Below are 27,180 nucleotides of genomic sequence, written 5' to 3'. Positions count from 1 at the left end.
GATCCACAATTTATTTCAGGGGCAAATTGTATCTTCGAAACCTAAAACTAGCGTTAACATTTAATCTGTCTGTTGGCTCCAACTGCAAGCCTAAGAAATAACAACAACAGCATCAAACACAGAATTACATTTTGGACCACAAAATGTCTTGGTTTTTGGAGTTATTTGTTTTGTCATTTCAACATTTTTGTGAAGATATATGCTCCTCACAAAGACATGCATGCATAAATGTATCCCCTATAAAGTAGATTATTTTGACCTTGAACATAATGTTTGCCTGCCTTCAGAAAAGAGGATGTTAATCAGCTCCTCCACTGAATTAACTTAATTTTGGCTCGGCCACGAGATTCCTAATATTTAGCTTCCAAGCAACTGAATATAGCAACAAGAAATAGAAAAACACTGAGATAAAATATACATGAGTCTAACCTTTGCCCCTCTCTCTCCTCTCTCCTCTCTCTTTCAGGTGGTTGGCAAAAGGAGATCATAATATCTAAATCTGACACTAAGGTTTTGATAACAGATTACAACCCCTCTAAGGTCTACACTGTCAGTGTCATCAGCGTCAGTGGCACTGAGCAGAGCAGGCCGCTTCAGGGCAGACATAAAGGTGCGTTCATGCGTTTTACTTCTTTGCTTCTGTTCTATTGCAGTACTGTAATGTGTAGCTCCCATGTACTCTGTTGTTCTCTACTGTACTGTCAATTGTATTGTACACTGTTATGGTCTTCTCAACTCTACTACCATTACCATTACCACTGCTACACTACATTTATCTTCTTCTTGTCTCTTCTGCCTAGTTTCCTCCCAGCTCATCTTCACACTCTCCTCTCCTCTCCTCTCCTCTCTGTAATGCTGTACTCAACTTTATTCTGATGTGCTATACTCTACTCTTTCCCCCCCAATATTCTACTCAGCTCTACTTCACTTCGATCTTGTAATCTATATGTATGTATGTAGACCCAGACAGAGAAGGGACTCTCTAAAATAACAGTTTCTTATTCTACGCTATTCTGCTAACTTGTGATGGATTTGATCTGCTGCAGCTGAAAGAGGTGAGAGTGACGGAGAAGACAAGACTAAGCCCGAGAGGATGACTGAGTCAGTTGTACCTCCTGAGGGTGCCAACGAGATCTCTGGAGGTAGGACAAACGCACACAAACACTGTTTTCCAGGAGAGGAGGCCATTTACAAATCCTGTGCTCACATGAACATATAAATAACATGAATTGTGTTGAGTAGGACTCTGCTTAAAGAGTCCTCCAGTCAGTTGCCATAGTGATCTTTGGATGAAGGAAAAACAGCCATTGGTTTTGTCTTTAACACCAGCTCCATGGATCAGAAAGTCTAAAATATGAGTCTGGTGTCTATCCGTGTCCAGTTGGATCCAACTGTGAAAAGTGTTTCCCCATTGCAGAGTCTGTGTGCAACCGGTAAACGGCTGAATCCACCTTTTAAAGCAATATCCAGACAAACATCAGCCTGGTGGTCTACTTACCCATCAAGTGAGAGTAAAGAAGCCAAAACCATCTACACTTCAATGGTCAATCACTCCCAGTGGAGCTTTCATGGAAACTCTTTAGCAAACACGATGCTGAGGGAGGTGACTCCGTATGTTAGGTGATGCGTTTATTTTAGCTCTCCTCCCCAACAACACTGTCTGGCTTCCTATCTTTCTGTCAATCTTTTTATTTTCACTTTATAGGTTACACGCTATATGTTACCCGAAAAGTGCGATATCTTCAGTGTATGTAGGGGGAGTTGTTGATATTTAGAGTATAATTGACGGTGTGCGATATGGTTGTCCCTGTGTGCTTGTGTGTATTAGAGACAAATTAAGCTATTTATTTTTTTGCAGACTTAGGCATGAACCATGCCGGGGGCTGAATTTGAGACACTAACTGCAGCTGATATGTGAACGTGACTGCTTTCGTAAGATTTAAAAGAAACTTCCTGTGACAGTTTTGCTATTGCTGTCAAGCTTTTAAGTATACACATAGACAGAATCTCATTACTTGGTTTAGGGGGCTTCTTATTTAAGCACTTTTTCTTATGATTGGCTCATTGTTGTGTGTGCTGGGTGATCATTTATCATAGGTCAGTGAAAGAAAGCTATTCAGGAAGTTGTGATTATTGAATTTGGTGTGAAGACGTCCATCCACAAGTGAACTGTGTCATCATTTTCATGCACTATAACACTTATATATTATTTGCACAATATAATTTCCCTCTTGCTAAATGTGCACTTCTTATTTGCTGATGGAGCAAGAGAGGGACACACAAACGCACTTACACACACATAAAAAAAGAGAGAGAGAGAGCATCACTGAGCAATTAACCAAGTTATAAAGCTTATTTATAGACACTTTGCATCCGTGAATACATAATGAATTGTCTCTTGAGTGGAGATGAAAACTCATCCATAGTAAATCAAAACACATTTCATATTGACTGCAATCTCTGGTAACACTTACAATGTATTAACCTGCAGAGCCTAGAGTTATGGAAAAAGTATTGGATTCACAATAAAGAATCTGTGATTATCATACCTACAGCCATACAAAGAGAAGATATGAGGTAGTATAACGTTTGTGTAGTGAAGAGTCGTACTTCATATCACAAACTGTTCCCTTGTGATAAATACTGTACTGTCACTATGCACAATGACATCTTTTCAAAAAACATGTCACGAGCTGAACTACAATAACAACATTTTTATGAAGAAAGAGAATAGACCTTGTTGTTTTATCAGAGATCAGAATTTCAATAGATTTGCTTTCAGCTCCCACCGACTGATTTATGCAATTCATAATCAGGTCATAAATTAATCAACACGATACATTTTTGTGGTGATATTTGTAGACATTTTCTTTTGTTTTACATTTTTTGATTTGTGCTCTCTCCAACAATAGAGAGCAATGTGTTTGTAGCTGGCATTGTTTTGGTAAAATTCCCAGCTGTGCCTCTTGACCAACACATCTGGTTACAAAAGTGTGAGCTTGTGTGGGGAACCTGCCTGCCATGCCCCTATTCACAACATAGAAACTTAAACTACCTTTGAGTCCCAGAATCCACCTTTTTTCATAAAAAACTAATGAACATCATTTAAACTGTAATGACTCTCTCTCTCTCTCTCTCTCTCTCTCTCTCTCTCTACACACACAGAGGTTTAGATCTTTGTTCTTTTCTTCTTTGTTTCTTGCTCTGCTCCTCCTCCCTTCCTGTCAGTAGGTAGATTAAAAACTGGATTTCCTTCAGTCTGCTGTTATCAGAACCATTCACTGCAGCAGAGGTGACCTTGATTGGTGTACTGCTTCGTACCTGTCGGGGATTATGATAATATCCTGCTGTGTTTCAATAGAATTTGTGAATGTACGGTGTGTGTGTGTTAGTGCCTGTGTATGCAGCTTTGTGTACTATAGTGATGATAATGTCTCACTGTTGAGACTGCTCTTTTATGTTGCACTGTAACATGTGAGTACTTCTCTTTCTCTGCCTCTCTATCAGGCTGTGTGTGTATTTATGTTCTACAGGGATAATACCAATCTCCCACAGGGCTCCAAAGAGATGGTGTTGTATGAAGTCTCCCTCTGCGTGTGTGCGTGTGTGTGTGTGTGTCTGTGTATTAGCAATGCAATCCCAGTCCATCACCGCTCTGTTCCAGAGTAGTAATCAGCTCGCTTTTATGTCAGGGTGGGTTGTTTACAAAACCTTTCATTAACAGCTGGCTCATAGTCTCATCTCGTCTCTGATGTGTGTAGGTGGGTGTGTTTTTGTTTCGCAGACATCAGACAAGTCAGTTGTCTTTTTGCGTGCACACTACCTTTTTATATGCGTGGATCACACCTCAGGCAAAGAAATTGTAGTTTGTTTTTTTTTACTTTCAAGCAATTTTGTTTAAATAACGAATGAGTTTGGATACAGTTTTGAATCTCAACTTGAAAAATCAATTTAAAAATCAATATGCAGTAGCTTAAGTTTTGCTGTCTTTGGCTACCCATATCGAATGCATCCTGGCTGTGCGTGTGTGCATGGGTGTTTGTGAGCATTTAAGTACGCTGGTTTGAAGTTGCTCAGATGTTTTTTTAAGTAAAGGGGAGAAGGCCATTAGCTAAAGGAAGTGTCATGAAACCTCCTCCGCTCTAAGTAAAATAACCAGCTTAGCCACCCACTTTTTCTTCTAAAGACACTCTACAAATTACTTAACCATATCTTAAAGAGCATAAGCACAGGCTGTTCTGAACTAAACACAGACTGTCCATTCCAGGAATTTTTTGATGAAACAAATTTTCTGTCTGCTCTTGGGGTGTCATTGACTGAGTTTGGCTCTGAGCAAACAGAAAAGGTTTAAAATGAATGTTTTTACCTTGGTTTGTAGTCTGTCTGTTTCCCATATTGATGTTCGTCATTTATGGGTCTGCACCCTAAAAGTCGATGATTCAAATCATCGGTCAGGGACTCCCGGCTCCAATCTCAGTTTGGAGAGAGGACTGAAGCATTTTTTTGGCGCCTCTAAATCAATGAGTGATCTGAGCACCGGATTCAGCTGCTCACTGCTGAAAGATGTGCAGAGAATTCTCCTTATTCTCCTTGAATATCAGTTTCAGAGTTTAAGTTTCTTACCTTTTTGTTTTTTCGCAGTGTCATTGTCTGCAGAGAAAAGCAGCATAAATACCATGGCATGCTACAATGATTTAAAAACCTAGACAACTATGTAGGATCGGAATACATATTATAAAAGACTGCAAACCAGATTCATCTTGGAAATTTCAGAGTCAGATTGAGTTTTAGCAGTGCCGTGTATTTCATACCTGGGCCTTCAGTGCTGTCCTACTACAGTTGAACCACCTCCTAATAACCTCATTATGACGCCAGCACGATGGGATGCTTTCGTCATTAACGGACAATGCATATTAAAGTCAAAATCAATGTAATTAACACAATGACAAGAACAAACTCACAAGAACCAGTCACATTAATTTATATGACAACAAAGCAGGTAGAATAACATAAAACCCAAATAACACGATTCAACAGGCCTCTGCACATCCCAGAAAAACTGCAGCGCTAAAAATCGCATTCCGCCACAGACTCAAGAGCACGGGCCATTCAAGTATTTAGACAATTATCATATACATGGAGTATTTTCAGAGATTTTCATGTTGTTTTAGCCGTGCTAACGCCATAACTTAGCAATGGCAAAGTCTGTTCATTACTTTGGTCCAGGCTGAAATATCTTGACTGAGGTAATAAATCAAAAGAGAAGTAGAGTAATGTTGTCACTAGAGGAGTCACCCCCTGCTGGCTATAAATATTGTCAGTTTATGACACTTCCATGGTAAACATTAGCCTGTTAGCATTGTCATTGTGACTATGGAAGGCAATAATAAACAACATATTTTGCATGTCATCCCACTTTCTTTTTCTCTGCTCTTCTTTACTGTAAATGGTACAATATAACTAATATTTGGCAAATAATAATTTGCCCTACAAATAATATATTTTAAAACAATATATTTTATTCCATTATTGACTGTTAGCCATTGCTGCTGGTTCATCCACATTTCTGCCAAAATAAAGTCAGTCAGTCAGGAATTTTGCAGCCAAGAACACTATCTTTGTTTTGCTTAAAACGAGAACAAATCCATCCATGGTCCCTTGTGTAAGACAGTAATATGTTTTCATTAGACATTGGGCCTAAATAATGTTCCCTCAAAAATAATAGCCGTTATTTGGACAGCTGCTTGATATTAGATCAGATGACATCTCTGTGTGTGTGTGTGTGTGTGTGTGTGTGTACTGTAGGTGTGTCCATGACTTTAGTTGTTAAAAATGTGGGTCAGTAGCCTCCAGTAGTAAAACAGATGATTGTCGCCCTGCAGACTATAAAGATCTAAGAGATAGCCCACTGTAACTGAGCACTGGTTTCTCTAATCAAAGCTTCAAGCAGCAAAATCCTGTTATCTCACCACAGACAGTAAGTTGTTACCTGGACAATTTTTAAAGAAGCTATCTCAATGTGTTTGAGTTTAATGTTGATTTGTGGAAAAATAACCAGATATTTTCAAATAAATTATATTGCAACATGCTTTAACAATTGCACTCTGTTTTAATATTGTATTTCCTTTATTGTACTTGCTTTTACCTAAATGAAAGTTACTTAACTAGATCAACTGTGGTATCAGTACCAATCCTCTCAATTATTGGTACATAAAGCAATCACAGCGCCAGTCCGACAGCATACACAAACAATTGGAAATCATTGAGCAATAAAGGGCAAAGGCCTCTTCTTTCCCCAATGCTACAGTGCCTTTTCCAATACATATTACCTAATAGGATGTGAGCCGAGTGTTGCTTTCTTCACTCTTTGACTGAAGCTTTAAACCAGCGCTCACACAGGCAGACACACACGGTTTGAACCCAAGGGACAGGCGTAGTTAAAGTTGAACTGGAGGCTAATGAGATTCCGTTGACATTCACCACTCTGATAGTGAACAAGACGGAAAGAGTCCTCTAGTATCCATCACATCTGCAGAGGGTAACAAACGCACACCTGGGGAGCCACGGTTTCTATAAATATAGCCAACCTTAATTTTTAACATTATCATTCATTTCAGTGTTGGCACTCTCTAGATAAGTGTTTGTATGTGTGTGTGTGTTCATCCTTCCATATTTATCAAGTTGTTAATTCCCAGTTTTAACATTCATGTAGTGTGCATCTCTCTATCTCTTTGTGCGCGTGTGTTGCTTTATTTACTGCTTTATTGGTTTCCAGAATTAAATTATAGACGTCATTGTGCATTTCTTCCCTTTATTTAATTTAGTTTCTAGCCTCCCCATTCAGTCAGTGTGATGCTCAGTGGCTACACAGGATGTCAAAGGTTTGTGGCCAGAAAGATGTGTCACTAGGCTGACAAATAGCCAGAGAGACGGCGTGAGGAGGCCAAAACCGATACCATAAATAAAAAGGAGACAAATACAGTGAACACATGCAGCCCGTTGAAGTACGTGCAGGCTAGAGTGAGGCTATCGGTTCCTTTTGAATGCTTCTTAACATTACATCACTTATTTCCATTAGAGAGCAAAAAGAGCCAGATATGTGTGTCATGGCTAAGAAGCATAAAAAGCTCTGAGGAATTCAAAATTGATGTCGTAGATGTGATTCACAAATGATGTGAAAATGCACAGTTTCAATATAAGCTGATGTGTAGTGTGAAGGGCAAAGTAAGGAGAGCGTTGTGTTGAAGAGAAAGTAGTTAAAGAGAAATATTAAAATAAACCAAAATGAAAAGTGAGCCGACAAAGAATTAACTCTGGAAAATGTCCTCCAGAGATTCACATTTCGTCTCCATTTGTCTTGTCTTGCTTAACAGTTTTTGTATCATTACAAGTTGTGTTTTACATTTAGTTTTGGACATTTGCCAGATGCTGAATTATTCCTGTTGAAAGGAGCTAAAGAAATATCATCCTCACACACGTTGGATGTGCGTTCAGAGACTTGGGAGTAGATCAGCCATTGCACATTTGGACGTGCGTATGTGCGTGGTCTCTGTGCTAGCCAGACTTCTGTCCTCGATTAAGTGAGGGGGTTCATGGCTGAGTTGAGCTAATTGTATGACAGTGGTTAACAAGTGCATTTGTGTGTAGATGTGCTAATGAAATTTCGGTCATTAGTGGCAAGGACTCCTGAAGTGCAGAGGTCAATAGAATAATTAGCGTCCACTTCTTCCCTGATTTTCCCCAGCTATGGCTTCACTTCTCTTCTTCATGGTCACAAATAGAAGTTACATCACACTGTGGCTGTGATACGAGCGACGCCACTTTAGCGGATTTTCTGCAAAAATAAGTCCACTGTACATGTAGTTAAACCATGAATGAGCCAAATTGAAAACAATGTGTTTTTAAGGGAGCAAAAATCCCTTCAGTTCATTTTAACATTGAGTTTAACTTTCACAACACATGCAAATAACTACAAAAAGGGTTTTGTTGGATAAACTGCTTAAAGAAATGCAATACATAGCTTGACATTTGATGTGTCGTTAGCAGTGACACATTTAGAACCAAAATATACCTTGAGTGGCTTTTCATAATTATTTTTATTTTTCCTCTTCTGCTGTTCTGCTCTTTATTATTTGTTTTTAGCTCTGCACTACCTCCTGCTCTATATAACACATGTGTTGTTCTTTACCTCTTCTCCTCTATACCCATTTAGCCCTCTTCATCCCATCTTTACCTCCTTTAACACTCTTTCTATTGGTCCACTTTATTTTACTGCCTGACCTTTCTTAACCTTTTTTTTGTCCCCTAAGCTCTCGTTCCTATCTTGTCAATCCTTTTTTCCCCTGATCTTTGCACTCTTGTGATCCCAATGTTTTACTCTTTGTGGTTTACAAAGCACATCATATATTGAACTGTTTTTTTTTGTTGCCCTTTTTGAAAAGAGGCTTATTCATTATTTAGAAGATTGTGGTTTAAAAAATTATATTGTATCATTTGTGGAATATGGGCAAATCATAGCTCTGTTTTGCATACATTTCCATGATTTTTCATTGGCTCATAATAACTACTTCAGCTGCAGACAATTTCCTGAATCCGCCACAGAAGTGCTTATAGTTACTGTACCTTCTTTTGAGTTGATGATTATATACATTTGTCAAATAAATAGTTGCTTGTGCTTGACTAAGACAAACTACGAAATAGAAACAGGGAGCTCCCACAGAGCTAATAATTAAGCCAGTATTTTATTAAATAGCGACACAAAAAGTCTAATTTGAGAGCCACACCCATCTCTAAAGTTTTTACAATGTGTGCATGGAGCTAAAAAATGTCCAGACATGATAAGGGGGACTCAAATTTCGAAATAGAAAAACCTACACGTGTGTGTGTGTGTGTGTGTGTGTGTGTGTGTGTGTGTGTGTGTGTGTGTGTGTGTGTGTGTGTGTGTGTGTGTGTGTGTGTGTGTGTGTGTGTGTGTGTGTGTGTGTGTGTGTGTGTGTGTGTGTCAGAGAGATTAGAGGAAGACAAACAGAAAGAAGAAAGCAAGGCATGCAAAGACGGGTAGAGATGGAGCGACAGACTCTGAGGTAATGAGAGAGACAGTTTATAGGCCATGTTTTGCTTTCAGCATACATATATAGAGTTTGTTCTGTCAGACTGTCAGTGTACTCAGTGAAGTGGAAAAAGAACAAGACAGTGGATTAAAGATCAGCAGGCCAAGCAGGGAAAGGTTCCTGGTGGAACGACACAAACCGCCTAAAAACAGCTGTCGGATTACACCTTAAAACCCACTGGATCACACTACTTACACACACACACATACACACACTAGCACACACTCTCTCTCTCTCACACACACTCTCACATAGGCCCACAGGACTCACAGATGAATATGAATGTTTGCGCCTGGCTGAGTTGCTCATAGGGCCACTGAGCAAACGACAGGTGTATCAATCTGCTGCCTGTCTCTTGATTGAATAAACAAGCCAATAAAACAAAGAGAGTCTTGTTTTTGAGCCGCTTGTGTGGCACCAGTGTTTATTGGGAGGAACAACCTGCTTTAGGCGAGCTAAAACAACTCTCTGGCTTCATGCTCAGATTGTGGCGACTTTTTTTTTACCACTGCAGCCGATACAATATGCAGTAGCCAGATCTTTGATCTTTGGTTCTTGCCAATGCCACAGTTTTCAAGACAAAAACAATCTTGACATCTTGCGGTTCAGCTGTTCTGGAAGTTTAATTCATATCATATGAATTTGAATAGTGGTTGGAGTTGGAGTTTTGGATCATATCACATGATCTCCGTCAGCAATTATGACTAACAAATGAACTGTAATATTCCAAACTTAATGTCATGAAGGCATGAGGTAATGTTCTTTCTTAAAGGGCAACTCTAACATATTGGGGAAATGATAGCAAGGGTAAAGATATAGTTTTTATGATGTATTCAGACAACTGCAAATTAATGAGAATAAACTCTGCACCATTTAGCAATTTTTAAACCACAGGAGGCACAATATTTGCTAAAGGCGAAATATTTGTCCAAAAACCATTTTAAATGATACACTGACGTCCTGGCCTTACATCATATTCTACAGACTTAAGAAAACGTATTTGTTTGGTACAGATCCCTGCAAAAATCACACCATAATCACCATATTATGTATATTATTACATTATATATAATATAGTTAGAATAATTATGTTAAAATTATAATTCCTGCTAATATCGCAAATAAACCAGTCAAAATAATCGCCATTACATTTTTTTTTTCTAAATCATTCAGCCTTATTCTTTAGCACATGTGGTGAAACAGGTGTACTAAATGATGATGTGGAAAACTGACCATCAAGATCAGTTCTTCACTTCATTGTGTCTGTCTCTTTAAATGCTCTCAACATTTTCATCCCAGTTTGTCAGAAGCACACCTACACATGAGCAGATGAGGTGAAAAGGATCAGACTGCACTGATTTAAAGTGGACATTTTCTCTACAACACACAGGAAATTGCTTATATTGAAAACATTAGGTTCTACATGATAAACAGCCGGCAGGAGAAATAGATCATATTACTATTCATCCTGAAGTGATATATTGAGAAAACATTTTACAGGGGTGACCATAAAAGAGGCAGTTCTCCCACTGTATAATATTATATTTCATAATTTCACTGAAGTGTATTTTGATACTGAGTGGATTAATACTTCAAAGTCAAACATGTTAACTTGTGTTAATCTCTTTGGGAATAAATGTCAAATTATTTTGTAATAAATTACCCTCATCTTGGAGGTGAAGTGCTCTTATAGAAGCAGGCTGACGCAGGAATCAAACATTTGCAAAGAGAACGCGGGAGTTGTTCTCACTAATGCGGGGACTGTCGCTGCTACTATCCATCTATCTGCATGCCTGTCACTGTTCTCAATGTTCATCCAGACGTTGAAACACAATCACAGTGGCGGGGGAAACTAAACTTAACTAGAGAGAGATTGAAATGACATCACACTCTGTCTGATCCCTGGCTAAATGGAGGTCAGCTATGAATAAGGGGGCGGCTGGGAAGAACTACTGTTAATAAAAACAGAGAGAGAGAGAGAGAGGAGGGAGAGAACAGAAACACTTTCTAAACTACTTCAGAGTGTATGTTTGTGTTGTGTTGTGTGTGTGTGTCTCTGTTTTTATTTGTCTATGTATTGTACAGACATTACTCTCCCGGTTGTTCGATAACATTTAGCCTCTAAGTGCTTTTGTGTAAACCTCTGTGTCTTTTATTTGTGTGTTTTACTACTTCTACTACCAACTGTGACTTCTACTATTAGTCTATATCATCTCCCTCTTGTAGTTCCCAGTTCTGCTCCCCGTCTTTGTCGCTGCATGTCTGTCTTTTCTCTGCTAGAAGTTGCAGTCAGCCAACAGTGGCTTCCATTGTTGCGCTCACATTTTTTTAATACCCGTTTTAACACTCCCACACAAGTTAACTCAATTGTCTGGGAGCCACGTACTTCTTTCCCACAGCGCTGCAGACGGCACTGTCGGCTGAGTTGTAAAATGTGGTCGCTTGCTCTCTCATGAACACCAGTTGGACCGTCTCTCTGGTGACGTCCTTGTCCAATTGTGTACTTAAATATAAATAGGTTAGGTGATGGCAGCGCCTTTTTTTTTTTAATCAATTGCTTTTATGCATTTAAGGTTCAGATGTAGTTCAGCCAACCCCATGGTTCACAATCAGTTAGTGTAGAGATGTAGACGCAAATCTCCAAATTCAGCTTGATGACATCAAATGTTTGAGGCTACAGTACTGGATTACCACAGGACTGGTTGGAGTTGTGCCTTCTCTGTGTAACCCATTCAAATTAACATGATTTCAGCACTATTCATATTGATAGAGCAATTGGTTGTCTTTGCAGAGAAGGCCTGTCCTTCACAGTGCCAACATGCACTAAGGATCCTTGTGCGTGAGGTTCTCAATAAGCCTGTCTTGCAGATGATATCAAGACATGTCACAGTAGGAAAAGTACAGGTGTAAATAATATAATTAACAATGGCTCAATTTAATTTGGCGACGTCAGTTTGCGGGTCCTGATACTGTGCATGCTGGCTCACTGTCACATTGTCATGGCTTACTGGGACACTTGAACAGAACAGAGCCTTTTGGACACAGTCTTATTTGCTGAGTTACAGACTCAAGCTCATGAGAGCGCTGTTTTCTTGCTTGATTTTTGAACAATGTTTAAGTTAAGCCAGAGAAAGTTGGCTTTCAAACACGTTGTCTACTTTAATATCCACGGTGAAACCTTCTGTAACTTGCCATTTTAAATACTTGGTTCCTGTCTTTCAGACTAAGACGTCATTTTGTTTGACTGAAATGCGGGTTTCGGCTCCAATAGCTCCAATATGCTCTCCAGCAGAGAGAAGAAAAGTAGCCAAGCTCTACCGCTGTAGTATTATTTCTGCCATCTATGACGTTAGAAATTGTTTGTGGATGGGGGAACTAAAGGGGTTGTTAAACACAATACATATACAGAAAATTACTCAAAACAGATATGTCATCCCATGACTTATATACTCTATGTGTCCCTTTTACTCTTCCCTTTATAGCAAGGACCAGGGATGTGTCAGCACTTGATAGGATTTTCCATTTGATCCTCATATGAATATAAAAACATACACTCACACACGTATGTATATAGTGACTGACATGTCTTGTGTGGTCCTGCTATGGCAGTTTTAGTGTAGTGTTTAAGAAAGAAATCTGTGCCAAACACAGCGTGTCTCTCATGAGTTAGCCACGGCGATGGAGAACCTGAGATGAACGGGAGTAATAGACCTGGATAAAGGAATGACTTGGAAGCACAGAATATGATACATCTGTGCTATTTCATCAAACCCAATTTTTTCTTTTGTTTCCCTTCCTTATTTTTCACACTTTTTGTCTCCACCATCTGTGCACAGAGACACCGTTCCCCCAGTAACTGCACTTTAACCCACAGCAAAGGCGTTAGGCAGAGAAAAGGGCGGAAGAGGTAGAGATGATGATGAGGTGAAGAAGAAAGGCAGACGGGCCTTAGAAGAAGCAGGGAGACCTTTGACAAGCCTGCTATTGTGTGGCACTCAGACAGAGAGCAGAGAAGATGAATTCAATAGCAGCTATAGTGCTAAGATACTGGAAGCATTCTTCCTGATGTCCTTTGTTGGTAGAGAAACGCCATTGTCTCCGTTAACTATATTCTTTGTGTCCGTGTGTCTGTTTTACAGACGTCTGCAGCATGATTCCTGAATTTATTCTGACGTGATAATGGATTATTTTCCAAAACACTGAGGAAATTTCATTTAAAAAATGGTAAACCGATGGTAAAGACAATGTAAACCATATGAGAACATTGCGTTGACTTCACGGTTTACTAAGTCATGCCAAAAATACATTAAAGTTTGTAATGTTTTGCAGAGTATTCCATCGATCTGTCCTGTCGCGTGACTGATGGAAAACCGTACATAATGTAATCCACACGCTGAATGAAAAAACAGTAAAACTATGACTCAATGTTTCATATTTACTGAGATGGATTATCTACCTTTGGCAATGATGGAACTTGTTTCTCAAACTATATAAGAATGATGGCAGAAAAATTATTTACTGAAGGAAAAATCACCATTGTTATCCAACTAAATTGAGTGTTTACCGATGTCAGCAGGGATAATGTGAAGGATAGGAGCAACCTTGATTATTGGTTCATATGTGAAACACCAGTGTTATGCCTAGTTGAAGGACGTTCTCACCACTCTGCCAACAATAGAATAGGGGATGACAAGCAAGCTGTAATTGCGACCCTCTAATCCTCTGTTTATTATGGCCTTCACCTCTCTTGATGGCTTTTCACATTGCACAGTACCCCACTCTCCCTCTGACTCTGTCTTTCTTAACCATTAAGTTCCTCGTCTCTATATTTACCCATAGTTTCAACAGCAGTTAGGTACAAACAACCCCTGAATGTCTCTGTTTTTATCATTGAATAGCTCCTCAGCTATTCTTTGTGTGCATCACTTTTAAAGAAGCCTTCCTGGTGCTTAGTCATGGTTCTTTCTTTCTATTCTTCAACCTTAGATTTTCTTTAAAAGCCATGCTTGTTTGTTTTGTAAGAAAGGAAACTGCAAGGAATCATCTTTTCACTCTTTGGCCTCTCAGCCTTTTGCCATTTTGCTGAAACTTTCAAACCAAGCAACACATTCCCTTCTTTTTTCAATGGAATAATTGAATAATTAAAAATGATTCTCTTGCCTAACGTAGGCTACTGTAATGGGCATCATATACAGTAGGTTGTTTGACAGAGTGCTCTTTCCTCTTTAAGAAATGTGGGACATTTTGGCAAAATAAATGCCTGTGTGCACCTGAACTCTGAAGGCTATATTCATAACCTTCTTGCTTTTTTCAAAACATTACCCGAGGAGTATTTTATAATAGCACCTCAGTGTTTTATGCTATGCATTTGCTACTCAAAGATTGTCACCAGCTATCTCTTGACCTTGCTGTCTTCTCTTCTCCCTCCTTCTGCCGTCTGTGGCAGATGGATGGTTCAAACAGTCAGACAGACGCAGACAGCAGACAGAAGGCTCTGTCTGGAAAATCACTTCTTGAGACAAATTCCTGCGTGGTTTATGGTTACACAATGTCTCTTTTATGAATTTCAATCTTGAAATAGTGTTGGCCTGACATTATTGCATAAGTGGAACAGTAAATATTACATAAAAAAAAAAGATTGCTTGCCAACATATACAGAGCCTGAGCTCTTTTCATGTTCCGTTTAATGTGTTGCTGTTCACTTCACAATCATTCATGCTAGTGTGGATTTCTGACAAATACCCACGAGACCGGGGAGGAAATTCTTCTTTATGCCACTAAAAAGCTATTTCACTTATCTTATTTTTGATTATTTTACAGTTGATAGTTGACGGTGTACAGAGAGGGGAACACAAGGGAAAGGTCTTGGGACTCACACAGGGCATTGCAATTACCCAGTATGCACCTGAGCCACAAAACTAACATCTGTTGTCGGAGCAGAGTGAGAAATTGAACCTTTCACTCTGCGGTCCTAGATTATTTTTTTTATGTTGTGTTCAGTTTGTATTGATTTCGGTGAATATTAACCAGCAGCAATTGAACCCTCTCTACATTTACCCATATGGTATCTCTCCTCTCTGTAGTCTTTGTCTTCATATTTTAAATGTACATTTGTGAACAAAAATGCAAAGTAATAATTCTCATTTCCTACAGTCAGGACTGTCTTTTGCACCTTTCTTCATTTAGACACAAAAGTCCAACCTGATCAGCATGTTCTGGAGTATTCACTATTGCTTTTCTAAGCAGATACTAGAAGGGATTTATGTTGCAACTTGAAGTGGGTGTTTATTCATTTTTATGATATCACACAGGGCAGGATGACAAGATAAGCAGTTATGGAATTATGATTAATGAATGTGTGTGTTTGTGCGTGCCTGCTTTCACAATATCCTCACTATCACTTTCAGGTGGAAGGTTTCAGTCTTTCAAATGAAAAATGAGTTAATATTCAACAATGTGTTTGGAGATTAATTCGAAAAAGAGGAGGTTAGAAGAGATTAGTGGGAAAAAGAGGCTCTCAAGGTGGCGGTTGGCGTTTGTATATGTGTCTGTATGCAAGGAAATTGTTTGTCAATATTTAACGAGTTTTGTTTCTGGCAATTTGGTTGACGGCATGTGTTTTTATCAATAAAGACAACCCAAAACCTGCAGACTTCACGTGTGCATTTATTGTGCTTTCCGAGTTTTGTCTGAGAAATCTGCACAACTAAAGTAAAAACATTATGTTTTCACTGAAGTTATCTTTTCAATTACCCAAGAAATATAGTCCTCTATTCTGTTTGTTTGTCCCTAGCTGTGCGTGTTCACGTTAAAATGAATATCAGTCTGTCTTGTCTCCTTCTTGTAGTTGATCAGTTTGTTTGCCACACTGAGGCCATTGCAGACATCTTGATCCTCGTGGACGGCTCCTGGAGTATTGGTCGGCTCAACTTCCGGCTGGTCCGCACGTTCTTGGAAAATCTGGTCGATGCCTTTGATGTTGGCATCAATAAGACAAGGATAGGTAGGTCCCTACCTCCCAATATGGTCTACCGTTTGTGTCAATATTTCTAGTGATTTATTTGGTTATCACCTCATATTTGTACATTCTTATTAAATCTGCTTGCACATCAACTTTGTGTCTTATTTCAACTGACAGGTTGTAATATAAGTTATAAATTCTGTGTGTGTGTGTGTGTGTGTGTGTGTGTGTGTGTGTGTGTGTGTGTGTGTGTGTGTGTGTGTGTGTGTGTGTGTGTGTGTGTGTGTGTGTGTGTGTGTGTGTGATTGTAGGTCTGGCTCAGTACAGTGGTGATCCCAGGATAGAGTGGCATCTAAATGCTTTCTCCACGAAAGATGCCGTCATCGACGCTGTTAAGAACCTGCCATACAAAGGAGGAAATACTCTCACAGGTGCTGGCTTTTACTGATACTGCCAGTTTGTTTTGCTGTTAATACTGATAGTTTGTTAAGAATCTTCAAGCCAGTGTTTTTCTATTTGTCTTTCTTATTTTATCTTTGCTCTTAACACATACTTATCCCTCCTTTTCCCTATCTTAAATGGCTTTCTTCCCTTTTGTCTGACTTTCTCCTTCCTTCCATCCATCCTGATCCCTCTCCCACTGTCCTCCTCCTCCATCCCTCTGGTCTCTTCCTCCCTCTGTCTCTTTCCAGGCCTTGCATTGACCTATGTCTTGGAGAACTGCTTCAAGCCGGAGTCTGGCTCACGGTTGGGTATACCTAAGATTGGGATCCTCATCACAGACGGGAAGTCCCAGGACGATGTCATACCTCCTGCAGAGAGTCTGCGAAATGCTGGGGTTGAGCTGTTTGCTATTGGTGAGGGAGGACACAAACGCATACCTGCTAAAGACGATACGCCTTATCAAGAATAACATCTGTGCACCAATGAGTTAAAAATTCCTTCCTGTCTCTTTAAATCCTGTCAATGATGTTTCTTTGAACTGAGAACACTTTTTTTTTACACTAAAACAAAGACAAATAAAAGACATACAACATAAAGGCAGAAAGCACCTAGCACCATTACACAAAATAACAGTAAAAAGGGGATTTATATCTGCCTTTATATCTTATAAGCTGCCAGGCAACAGCAATATTGGCAAAACAGTATACTGCCCCTTGCCCCAGGAGGGTCAAGGGTGAAAAGAAAAATAAATATGTAAAGATACAACATAGCAGCATAGCGCATGAGCTATACAGTCAAGCGATGTGAAAAACCTTCCACACCCTCAGTAAATTGTTTTGTTACTTCCGTTGCAAAAAGGAATCTGCTCTATCTTAGCAATAGAAAGCATTTCATTGAGCTACTTCCTGAGACTTGGGGACGATGGGAACTTCCAGTTTAGTAATGTTAACTTTTTAGCTGCAACCATGCCTGTCTTGAGAGCCTGCTGTTGATGGGAGGGAAGGGAGCTTGTCCTGTCAGATCAACCACATATTGCCAAATTACAGTCTGGCTGAGTGTTTCGTAGTTTGGAAAACCAATTAAATATGTCACCCCAGAAATGACCCAGTACTGGACAGTGCAGTACAGAGTGTGATAGTGATCATTCGGCAGTACCACATCTATGACTCATGGGAAAAAATGTATTCAAATATCTTACTAAGTTTAGTTTTAGAGTAATGCAGTCATTTAATAAATCTATATGTAGAATTAATAGATCAGATCTGTATACTGGACAGGCCCTCTTCCCACAGTTCATCTGACACTGGATTGCCCAATTACTTGGCCCAGGCATCCCTGAGATGACTGGCATTTACTGCCACCATAAAAGCAGTGATGAAGCAGGAGATCAAATATTTAGAATTTGGCTGTGGAAGATGTAAAATCTGAGAATTCTGGGTTACACTCCCGTATGAAATGCCTGACGTGTGTGACAGTCACACTACTAATACTGGTGTTGTCTCTAAATTTAGTGAGAACAATTATATGTTTCCTCTCCCAGGTGTTAAGAATGCTGATGAGAATGAGCTGCTCTCCATTGCCTCAGAGCCGGACAACACACACGTCTACAACGTGGCCGACTTCAACATCATGAGTTCCATCATAGAGGGTTTGACCAAGACTGTGTGTGAACAAGTGGAGCAGCAAGACAAGGAAATCAAACAAGGTAAGGGCCTGGTTATACTAGAAAAGAAGTGATTCGTGTGACGCTTTGTTGGACCACGTCGGAAATCGAAAGCGTTCATAGTTGTTGCACACCGGAAGGCGGAGTTAAAAGACAGCTGTCATAGAGAGGGCGTAGATGGAATATTGTTTAAGTAGTGGGGGGGGGGGGGGGGGGGGATATGCCGCACACTTTCAGACTGTCTCTCCTGATTGTTCACACGAAAAAGTGGCAGAACTAGTTGCGGCAGTCTTAGAAGTTCATTGCAGATAGAATAATAAAAGTAAGCCCAAGCAAGCTAGAGATAGCACTTACGCCTCTTCTGATTATAAGAGGCAAATTAAGGTATGGTAGGTTTTTTTACCAGCCAAGTTAACTATTTAAAAGTGTGATCACTTTAGCTCTTCCTAATGTCTCCTTGCATGACTGCATTGAAAATGTCAAGTCTAATGGTAGCTGTAGCTGTAGAGAGGGTTTTATTTTGAGGTGAGAATGAAGTCGTGGATATTTAGATGGAGCTTCACTGGCTAGAGATGATGGCACGTAGTGCAAAGTTACTCCTTTGGAGAAGATGGTGTAATATAACTCATGAAGTCATCTATTCACAGCCAAATACAAATTATGTCCTTATTCAAAAAGTTTCCTCTTTCTCACTCTTTCCTCCCAACATGTTTTCATTTCTATGGCAATAGAGATGCAGGATAGAAAAACAAGAAGAAGAATGTCTTTAAAGTGACACCATGAATCCAGTCTAGTGTGTTTTTATTACTTGTTACTATATCATTTACTCAGATCTTTAATATACTGGCGTTTTTCTACCTCACTGGGAGTAATTTTATGTATTCTGATGCAATCAGTTCTTTTTTTTTTTTATTCTTCTGTTTTCCTCACCTTATATTTCTTTAGTATATACACCAGAGAAGACCGGAGCGCCGCTTGAGCTAGCGACATCAGAAGTCACGGCCCGCAGCTTTAGGGTTTCATGGACCCACGCCCCTGGAAATGTAGAGAAATACAGAGTGCTTTATTATCCTGCTAACGGAGGAGAACCACTGGAGGTAAGTACTGTTTACTATACTGAACGTGTTAAAGTTTAAATTTATTTAGGTAAACAAACACTAAAATGTATCACTACATGAAATTTAAGAAAAAGGTCCTACTGAGGTCAAGAGACTCGAGGAGCACAGAAAGCGGGGGTTTGACAAGGGTATGCTCTTTTTTCCATCATATTTACTACACCAGTGGGAGTTACTGAATCGTCAGAGTGCTTCAGACACGTGTATAGATTGAGCTCAGTTTTTCCCTGAGACGCTGGTGGTATCATTCATCTATACCTCCCGCGCTTATCCCTCCATTCACAAATCCCCTGAACACCAGTGCAGGTGAAGAAGGATCACTGGAAATTATACTCTGGCTGATAAAGGCACCTGCTTGATTTTTCCAGAACATTTGACCGCAGAAACCATTAAATCTTTTGCGCAGCTGGGTTTACAGTGACCAGATGTTCAGGAGCCACATGTAAGGAGACCTTTCCAGCTGGATCAGCCCAGACCTAATCTGTATCACAACTGTAATACATACAGATCAGAATGAGAAAATATTCTTTTGCTTTTGACGTTTGTGCTTTATCCCATTCAATAAATCAATTGTTTCCCCTCCTTTACCATTATCTTTCTATCTGTCTTTCCTACCCTGCCTTCCTCTCTCTTTCCCCCTATTTGTCATTTCCCCAATTTATTACCCCACTTTCCATTTTTCCTGCCATTCTTTGACCCCACAACCCTCCCTCCTCCTCCTTCTTCCATCTATTTCCGTGCCCCATCGCTCTTTTCTGTCCCTTACACTCATCTTTCATGTCCCCCTCCCTCCCCCTACTCGCGCTCCTGGATCCCAGGCGGCAGTGGACGGTAGTGAGACTTCAGTGGTGTTACAGCATCTCCACTCTCTCACTGAGTACCAGCTGGCTGTGTTTGCTGTGTACGCAAACGAGGCAAGTGAAGCTCTCAGAGGATCAGAAACAACCCGTAAGTTTATTTTTTACACACAAACGCATATGCAGAAATGTGCTTACAAACCTCACACCAATGCTTCAGTCAACATTTGAGCTTAAAAGTTTCACAGCCATTGAATCCAGATATATTGAAAATGATCTCCTCTTGATACAAGTTTTTGACGAAGACAAACTGAAAAGACTTGGTTTATTAGTATGATTCCTATTAGATTGAACTGTGCTGTCTGTGTGTTGTTGTGTGTACGTAGTGGCCCTTTCCACAGTGACGACCCTCCACCTATTCGATGTGACTCACAGCACCATGAAAGCGAGATGGGACAGTGTGGACGGAGTTTCTGGCTACATGCTGCTGTATGCACCGCTTACAGATGATGGAGACTTAGACGAGAAGGAGGTAGTGAAAGACAGGAACAGACAGAAAAAGCTTGTTCAATTCAGTTTTAAACAGCAACTTGGCAGCTGAGAGTCTTACGTTTTCTTTTAAATGATGTAACGTGTGCATTTGTGTTTTTTTTCCCCAGGTCAAGGTGTCGGATGCAGTGACAGAGCTGGAGCTGGATGGATTGATCCCTCTCACTGAATACACCGTCACTGTTTATGCCATGTATGGGGAGGAGTCTAGTGACCCTATTACAAACCAGAGATCTACATGTGAGTAATGCACATGTACACGCATACCATTTTTTAACTGAGGGCCATCTTTCGGAACCTTTATCCTAACCTTGACCTAAATTTAATTCTAATCTTAACTGTAAAAAGAAATCTTGGGCCGCAAACAGCCCTTTGCAGAGGTAGGGATCGGACACATCTCAAGTCTCTTGTTTGTCATTTCGAGGAGCGAGGAGGGATCTTGGAGGAGACATGAGTGAGGATACACGAGAGCACCCTTTACGGAAGTCTTTTAATGGCTGACAAGCCCCCTCATTGTTTATCAGTTATTTGATTGGATGCTGCAGCTGATCGGACTGATCTGATATTTCTCAATATCACTGACATTTCAGACAGATCACAGATTAAACTCAAGTTTTGTAGTTGATCGGTCTGAATGAGAAAAAGGACCACAAACAACTTTCTTCGATTATTAGAAAGATTTGTCTTTTCATGATCTGTTATTTCCCTCAATAACCTTTATTATGGATACAATTAAAGTCAGAGAGAGACACCGTTTACACCATTTATTGTCATTTTCATTCAGTCACGTGAGGGTTTGATGAGAATCATCATTTAAACTTTTCCCGAAACATTTAGCAGAATAAATACTTTCCAGGGCTCAAATGACACCATAATCATATTCTGGTTTATTTAATAATGACTTCACAATCAGAATTTCAATACATACATTCGCAAATAATGAATAGATAATATTACCTCATGCAGGACACAGAACACAGTATAAATACACCATGCAGTTTGTTAAACAGGTAACTACAGAGAGAAAACACTGCTGCTCTGACAGTGATGATAACTGTGTCTTTATTAGTATTAGTACAGCGGTCATATGAACAGACACAAACTCCATCAAAAGTCTCTACAGCTGTTAAAATTGACTGACAGCGGATCCAGCTGTGATATGCACCCAATGTCTTATCTCTCAAAGTCTAAAATTCAATCAAATCAAACACTTGCTAACTCTCCCTCTCTCTATCTCAGTACCACTGAGTCCCCCCAGCAACCTCCAGTTCTCTGACATCACTCACAACTCCGCCCACATCAGCTGGGACGCCGTGCCCAGAGAAGTTAAAGGTTACCGCATCATGTGGGTCAAGACAGATGGACTAGTCACGGAGGAGGTGCGTGCGTGTGACACATGTGACTACATGATTTTATGTTTTTAAGACGTCTTTTTATGGTATGATTATATTTGACAACATTTGTATCTGTGAGCGTCTGTCTCTTAATGAGAAGAGATGAGAAAAAGTGAAAAAAGAGGAAGGAAGGAGACTAAAATCAGTTTTGAGCACTGATATAAATCATCTTGGAAAATTACACAGGAGTGATGTTTGTGTTTGTGCAAGTGTGCATGAGGGTGAATCTGATAAAGACATGCATGTACAGTAGAAAGTTGCCAAGGCGTAACTGTTAACAGAAATAACTTTTAGTGGATTTGTGGCCTTTTAGCCGACTGTGATTGAACTATTCTATTTTTGTATGAGCATAACGTGTTATTTGTGTGGATATGTCATGTGTCTCCGTGTTGTGCAGGTGGAGGTGGGTCCAGATAACTCTTTTGACCTCAGTGAGTTGACGTCTCTGATGGAGTACTCAGTGGCCATCTTTGCCCTGTACAATGAGGGCCAATCTGAGGCACTCACGGACGGATTCACTACCAGTAAGTCACCTTTTGACTGTCAGAACACAATAGAAGATACTGTAGTTTGTTAGTTAGTTCTCAAGTAGATTTGTTCACTTGTTTTTCATTGTAGTCCAATTTGGCTGTCGACATTTCCCTATCCCCATCTCTGCTGAGGTGCTCTTTCTCAATTTCCTGAAAATAGTTGTACTAATACCATTAGAAGGCAAACCATTTCTCTCTTAGTGCCAAACAGTGTTGAATTGTATATTGCCTTCAGCTATTTTGGCGGTGTGCCCATCTCATTTACACCTCGGTATAATAGCCCAGTTGCATTAAAAGGTCATTTTGCTGTCCCTTACTACTCCGTCACACTAACTGATATTGATTTGTAGGAATATCCCTTTAAGCAACAAGCAGTTGGGCTCCAGTGCTGAGTCAGCCGAAAGAAATGTATTTCTGGCAAGCAACTATTAAACTACTCAATTTAAGGGCCCATGCTGTTTTTTTTAATCTTCTGGCAAAGTTTGTTCAATTGACCAGGTTTCAAGAAAGGAAGCTTCATGAACAGTCACACACTGTGATATCACTTTTGAAGTTTTTGAGTGGAGGTGTGGGAAATGACAGGAACCTGCATGGTAGAGTTCACACCGAAAGTGTTCAGATAATTGCTGAACAAACAGTTTAAAAATATGCAATAAATTAGCCCCTGCAGTTAGGAAAGCAGCAGTTATATCCTGGTCAGGGAGTGCATCATGTTCCAAACTGAAGCAAGCTCATGGTTATATGGCTTTTAGCACACTATTTGTTGCATAGCAGTGCATAGTTCTTTTGTCACGTTCCAGTGACTCACAGCTTGATTCTTACTCTGGCTTGGTCCAACCACAGTCGATGTTTAGTTCTTTGCTGTAGGTATTTGGGGGAATCAAATATGCAATGACAACGAAAGCTAGTTTGTATTAGCATTTAAAAAACCATCATGATAAGTGTGGTTGCACCGCAGCAGTAACTGTTTCGAGCAACAATTCCATGAACGTTGCATCAAGCAGTGCAGTTGCAGTGCCAACTAAGCTTCCTTTAGTCAGTTCTTTTCTATGCCTAGTAATGCAGGACATGTGCTGCTTCGGGGGAGCTATCATGAGAAAAAACTAGTGCAGAACACTCTGAAATATCCCCAAACCTTATGGGAAACCATAACATTATTAGAAATGGTATGCAAATGACAACTTGAAAAAAAGAAGAAAATGCTAAAAAGTAAAAGCTTTCGCTACCTCTTAGCTCCAGTTCCCGGTCCTTTGCATCTACGCTCCAATAATGTCGGCACAGACAGCTTCCAGGTCAGCTGGGATCACTCAGCCAACGACATCGTCCTCTACAGACTCTCCTGGGCGCCGTTCACAGGTGGCGACACAAAGGAGGTCAGTACCAATGAAATGTGCTATGTGAAGGGCTTTTGTTTTAGAAACCGTTTCCTTGAAGATGTGTTGTCACGTGAAGCGTGACAGGAAAGGTCATCCTCACAGGTCATGTGGACAACACTATAGGCATGAATCTTTAAGTCTGAGTGAGCTAGCGGCAAATGTGTATTTTCACATCCTCAAGCTGACAGATATTACACCAATTTATGATTAGATTTTTCATTTAGCCACTGGTCTACGTGTTATCTCTATATCCAGAGGAAGAAGTGGCTGCACTCTATATGCTTCAATAATGGGGGAGCCGGTTCTCTATAGACCCACATAAGCTTAACTACACTACTGGTAGCTGGTAAAACCCCTGGCATGGCTGAGTATACATGAAGGCTGAATAAATCTAGAAATGAATGGCTTGGGTGTTTTATTTCCATGATCTGGGTTTTAGAGACAGCTGGGCAGTCGCGATAGAGCCCTTAGGTCTCTTAGAGTGTGTGTGCATTTGTGTGTGCATGTTGTGTGTCTGTGTATCTGTGTGTTTAGCTGAGAGTCATCAGAGCTGAAAATAACACTCTGGGGAGATGGAGAAGTGGGCTGGTAATTCTACCAGCACAGAGATACATGCAGCTTTTCTCTGTCTCTCACCCACATACTCTACATATACACACACACACACACACACACACACACACATCCTCCGCCGACCACTTTGTATCATTATATCTGAAAGGAGATAAAACATAATAGAGTTGATCAGCCACACAGACACACAGACGGAGTGAAAGATTACCCAGATTAAAACATCGTGATAATCTAGATCTCCATGAGAAGAGTAAACTGTATCGTTGTTGATCATGCCGTTTCCTTCGGATGCATTTGTCTTTTAGCATCCTGATACCTTTTTTGAGAGTAGATTTGGGGTATTTTTATACTGTTTGTTAATCAATAAAATGTTTGTTTGATACTCCTCTTTAATCAGGCCACAGATGGCATTGCTATAAAATAAGGAAATATATCTCATTCAATGCAAGGAAATATAAAAAGCAAGCAAAAGAATGAATCACTAAAGATGGACTTCCTCCTGGGATGGCACAAATGGCCGGTCCCACTGCTAAAATTTGCATTTATTTGTGCCTCAAAGGGCTCTGTAAAGAAAGAAATTCCCTCACATAATATGGTTATCAAGTCATTAACAGTAAATTCAAATTTTAATGTTGTGCTCCGTGGAGGCAAGCTGTACTTTTGATGACCTCTTTGTGTTTACCTTGGGGTCCGACTCATTTTTGTGTTGGAGAAATTGTAGTGGTCGTTTAGACCTCTGCAGAAGTAGTTGATCCAACTGGCTACGCTGTTGTATTTAGGGGCAACCACACATTTCTGAATTACTCATATTGTGTTGATCATCTTTGTAAGTCCTACAATGGCCTTATTCAAATGTTGTTCTTGTTTAACATAACAAAGAGTATAGTAAATACATTTAAAGTAAGTAATGCATTTCTACAATACATAACTTATTTAATACAGTATGACAACTAAACCCACATACAAGTAAAACAGATAATATTAACCACCATTTCCTGCTGTTTTGCTCTCCTGAAATTGCGAGCAACGAGGCGATTTGTTATTTTATGTTTTCAGCAGCTTTCTCTACTAAAAGTCGGTGACGACCTTGGTTTTGAAAGTCTGGTGTTTTACTTAGAGTATAAATAATCTTGTCAGACTGTTGGTCAATGCCCAAAATGTTCTCCCATCTTGAGGGTAACTTAGGAAATTCTTCCTATTTATTTTCTTCTAGGGAATGTAGGTACGACAAATGAAAGTACACAACACAAGAAGGTGACCAAAGTGTTAACAGCACACTGTGAAACACAAAAAGTGATACAACATGGGAAGCACTGATTGGGTTTAGCTTGTTTGTTGAATATTTTCTCCTAATAAGCAGTCAAGTTCTGGACTGTTGGTACTACAGAGATCTGTACTCAAAAAGTGTCTTATTTAATGTGTTGACCAAACATGAACGGTTGAAAGTAGATTATAAAACAGCAGGAGCTCAAAACATCTTGGAGACGTTGTATTTTTGGGGGATATTTTTGGAAGTCAAATGTGATATGAGATGAAGACTTGTACGTGTGTTTCTCTTTTGTAGGTGATCTTGAGTGGGATTGATAACAGATACACCCTGACTGGTCTGAGTCCATCGACTGAGTACGAAGCTATGTTGACGTCTGTATTCAAAGATGAATCCGAGAGTGATACCGTTTCTGTTATAGAGACCACATGTAAGTGACGTTAGTTATAGTATTTGCGTTATCTAATCAATACAATACTTGAGAAAAAGTTAGAATCTAAAAACTGTGTTTTGTGCAGTTTCCTACATTCAAATCCTCTTTGTTTCACTGATGTTAGTCACCCTACTAACCCTCTCCACTAAAGTGCCACTGTCTGCTGAGAATAACACATCTGCCTATTAGGATCATAAAATTAGCATGTTGTTTAGTTCAAAGCGTGACTCCGAATTTGCCAATTTGCATTGATTTTTTTTGTTTGTTGGAGCTTATCTCAGAAGAAGAAAATCAATTTTCCCGTCAATGTTTTGTTTTGTATTTCTGTCTAATTACTGTAGTTATTGATGCAGAGAGTCGTTGATGAGAGGTTTAATCAAATGATCCGATTTGTATTTTCCCAGTGGCCGAGACGACAACGATTGCTACCACAACCACAGGTAAGAGGTGTCCAAATTGCTTTTGTGTAAAATTCCAAAATGTCAGGAGAAAAAGTGTCCGAAGCATCACACTCAATGTTGCACATGTATAATAATGGCCAAGCACTAACTTGTAAAGATATTACATGTTGGATTACAATTTTGCAAAGAAATATGAAAGGCTCTACTAGTACAAGTGCAGGCAAAATTTTCGAAAGTTCCCTGAGCAGAGTTTTGGTCTTGGTTGCTCATTTAGTTTCTGGAAGCAAAACCAGAACCACTGAACCATTTACATGGACATTAATAACCGTGTATGATACATTTTTGGAGCAAAGTGTTTAAGCATGTGAACACCATATTCTGTTTATGAGAAACACGGACAAGTCCTTATCCCGTCTATGAGAAACCTAGATATGCTAGTTGGAGTGTTACAAAAGAAACTGGGATACTGTTGGATGTAAACACTTTATCCCGGTTATTCAGCGCCACCGCTGATCTGCACAGGCGCGATTTCGCCAAGTGACATAACAGAAATACAAACAATGGCGG

At 39.8% G+C, this 27,180-nt stretch overlaps 1 protein-coding gene across 1 annotated transcript in view; it reads left to right on the top strand.

Moving 5' to 3' along the window:
• col14a1a (collagen, type XIV, alpha 1a) overlaps window positions 1–27,180 on the top strand; it is a 118,239-nt gene that overhangs the window by 16,180 nt on the left and 74,879 nt on the right. The window contains exons 4-18 of the mRNA XM_079164983.1: window positions 467–610; window positions 1,047–1,142; window positions 15,958–16,113; window positions 16,383–16,502; window positions 16,764–16,928; window positions 18,056–18,220; window positions 19,124–19,275; window positions 20,112–20,241; window positions 20,477–20,622; window positions 20,750–20,879; window positions 21,879–22,018; window positions 22,431–22,557; window positions 23,797–23,936; window positions 26,077–26,209; window positions 26,617–26,652. Of these exons, the coding sequence (XP_079021109.1) occupies window positions 467–610; window positions 1,047–1,142; window positions 15,958–16,113; window positions 16,383–16,502; window positions 16,764–16,928; window positions 18,056–18,220; window positions 19,124–19,275; window positions 20,112–20,241; window positions 20,477–20,622; window positions 20,750–20,879; window positions 21,879–22,018; window positions 22,431–22,557; window positions 23,797–23,936; window positions 26,077–26,209; window positions 26,617–26,652 (1,980 nt within the window). The remainder of the gene's footprint in view (window positions 1–466; window positions 611–1,046; window positions 1,143–15,957; window positions 16,114–16,382; window positions 16,503–16,763; window positions 16,929–18,055; window positions 18,221–19,123; window positions 19,276–20,111; window positions 20,242–20,476; window positions 20,623–20,749; window positions 20,880–21,878; window positions 22,019–22,430; window positions 22,558–23,796; window positions 23,937–26,076; window positions 26,210–26,616; window positions 26,653–27,180) is intronic.

Source organism: Pholis gunnellus (assembly GCF_910591455.1).
Source record: "Pholis gunnellus genome assembly, chromosome: 8".
Taxonomy (NCBI): Eukaryota; Metazoa; Chordata; class Actinopteri; order Perciformes; family Pholidae; genus Pholis; species Pholis gunnellus.
This window is presented reverse-complemented; position numbering and strand designations above follow the sequence as displayed.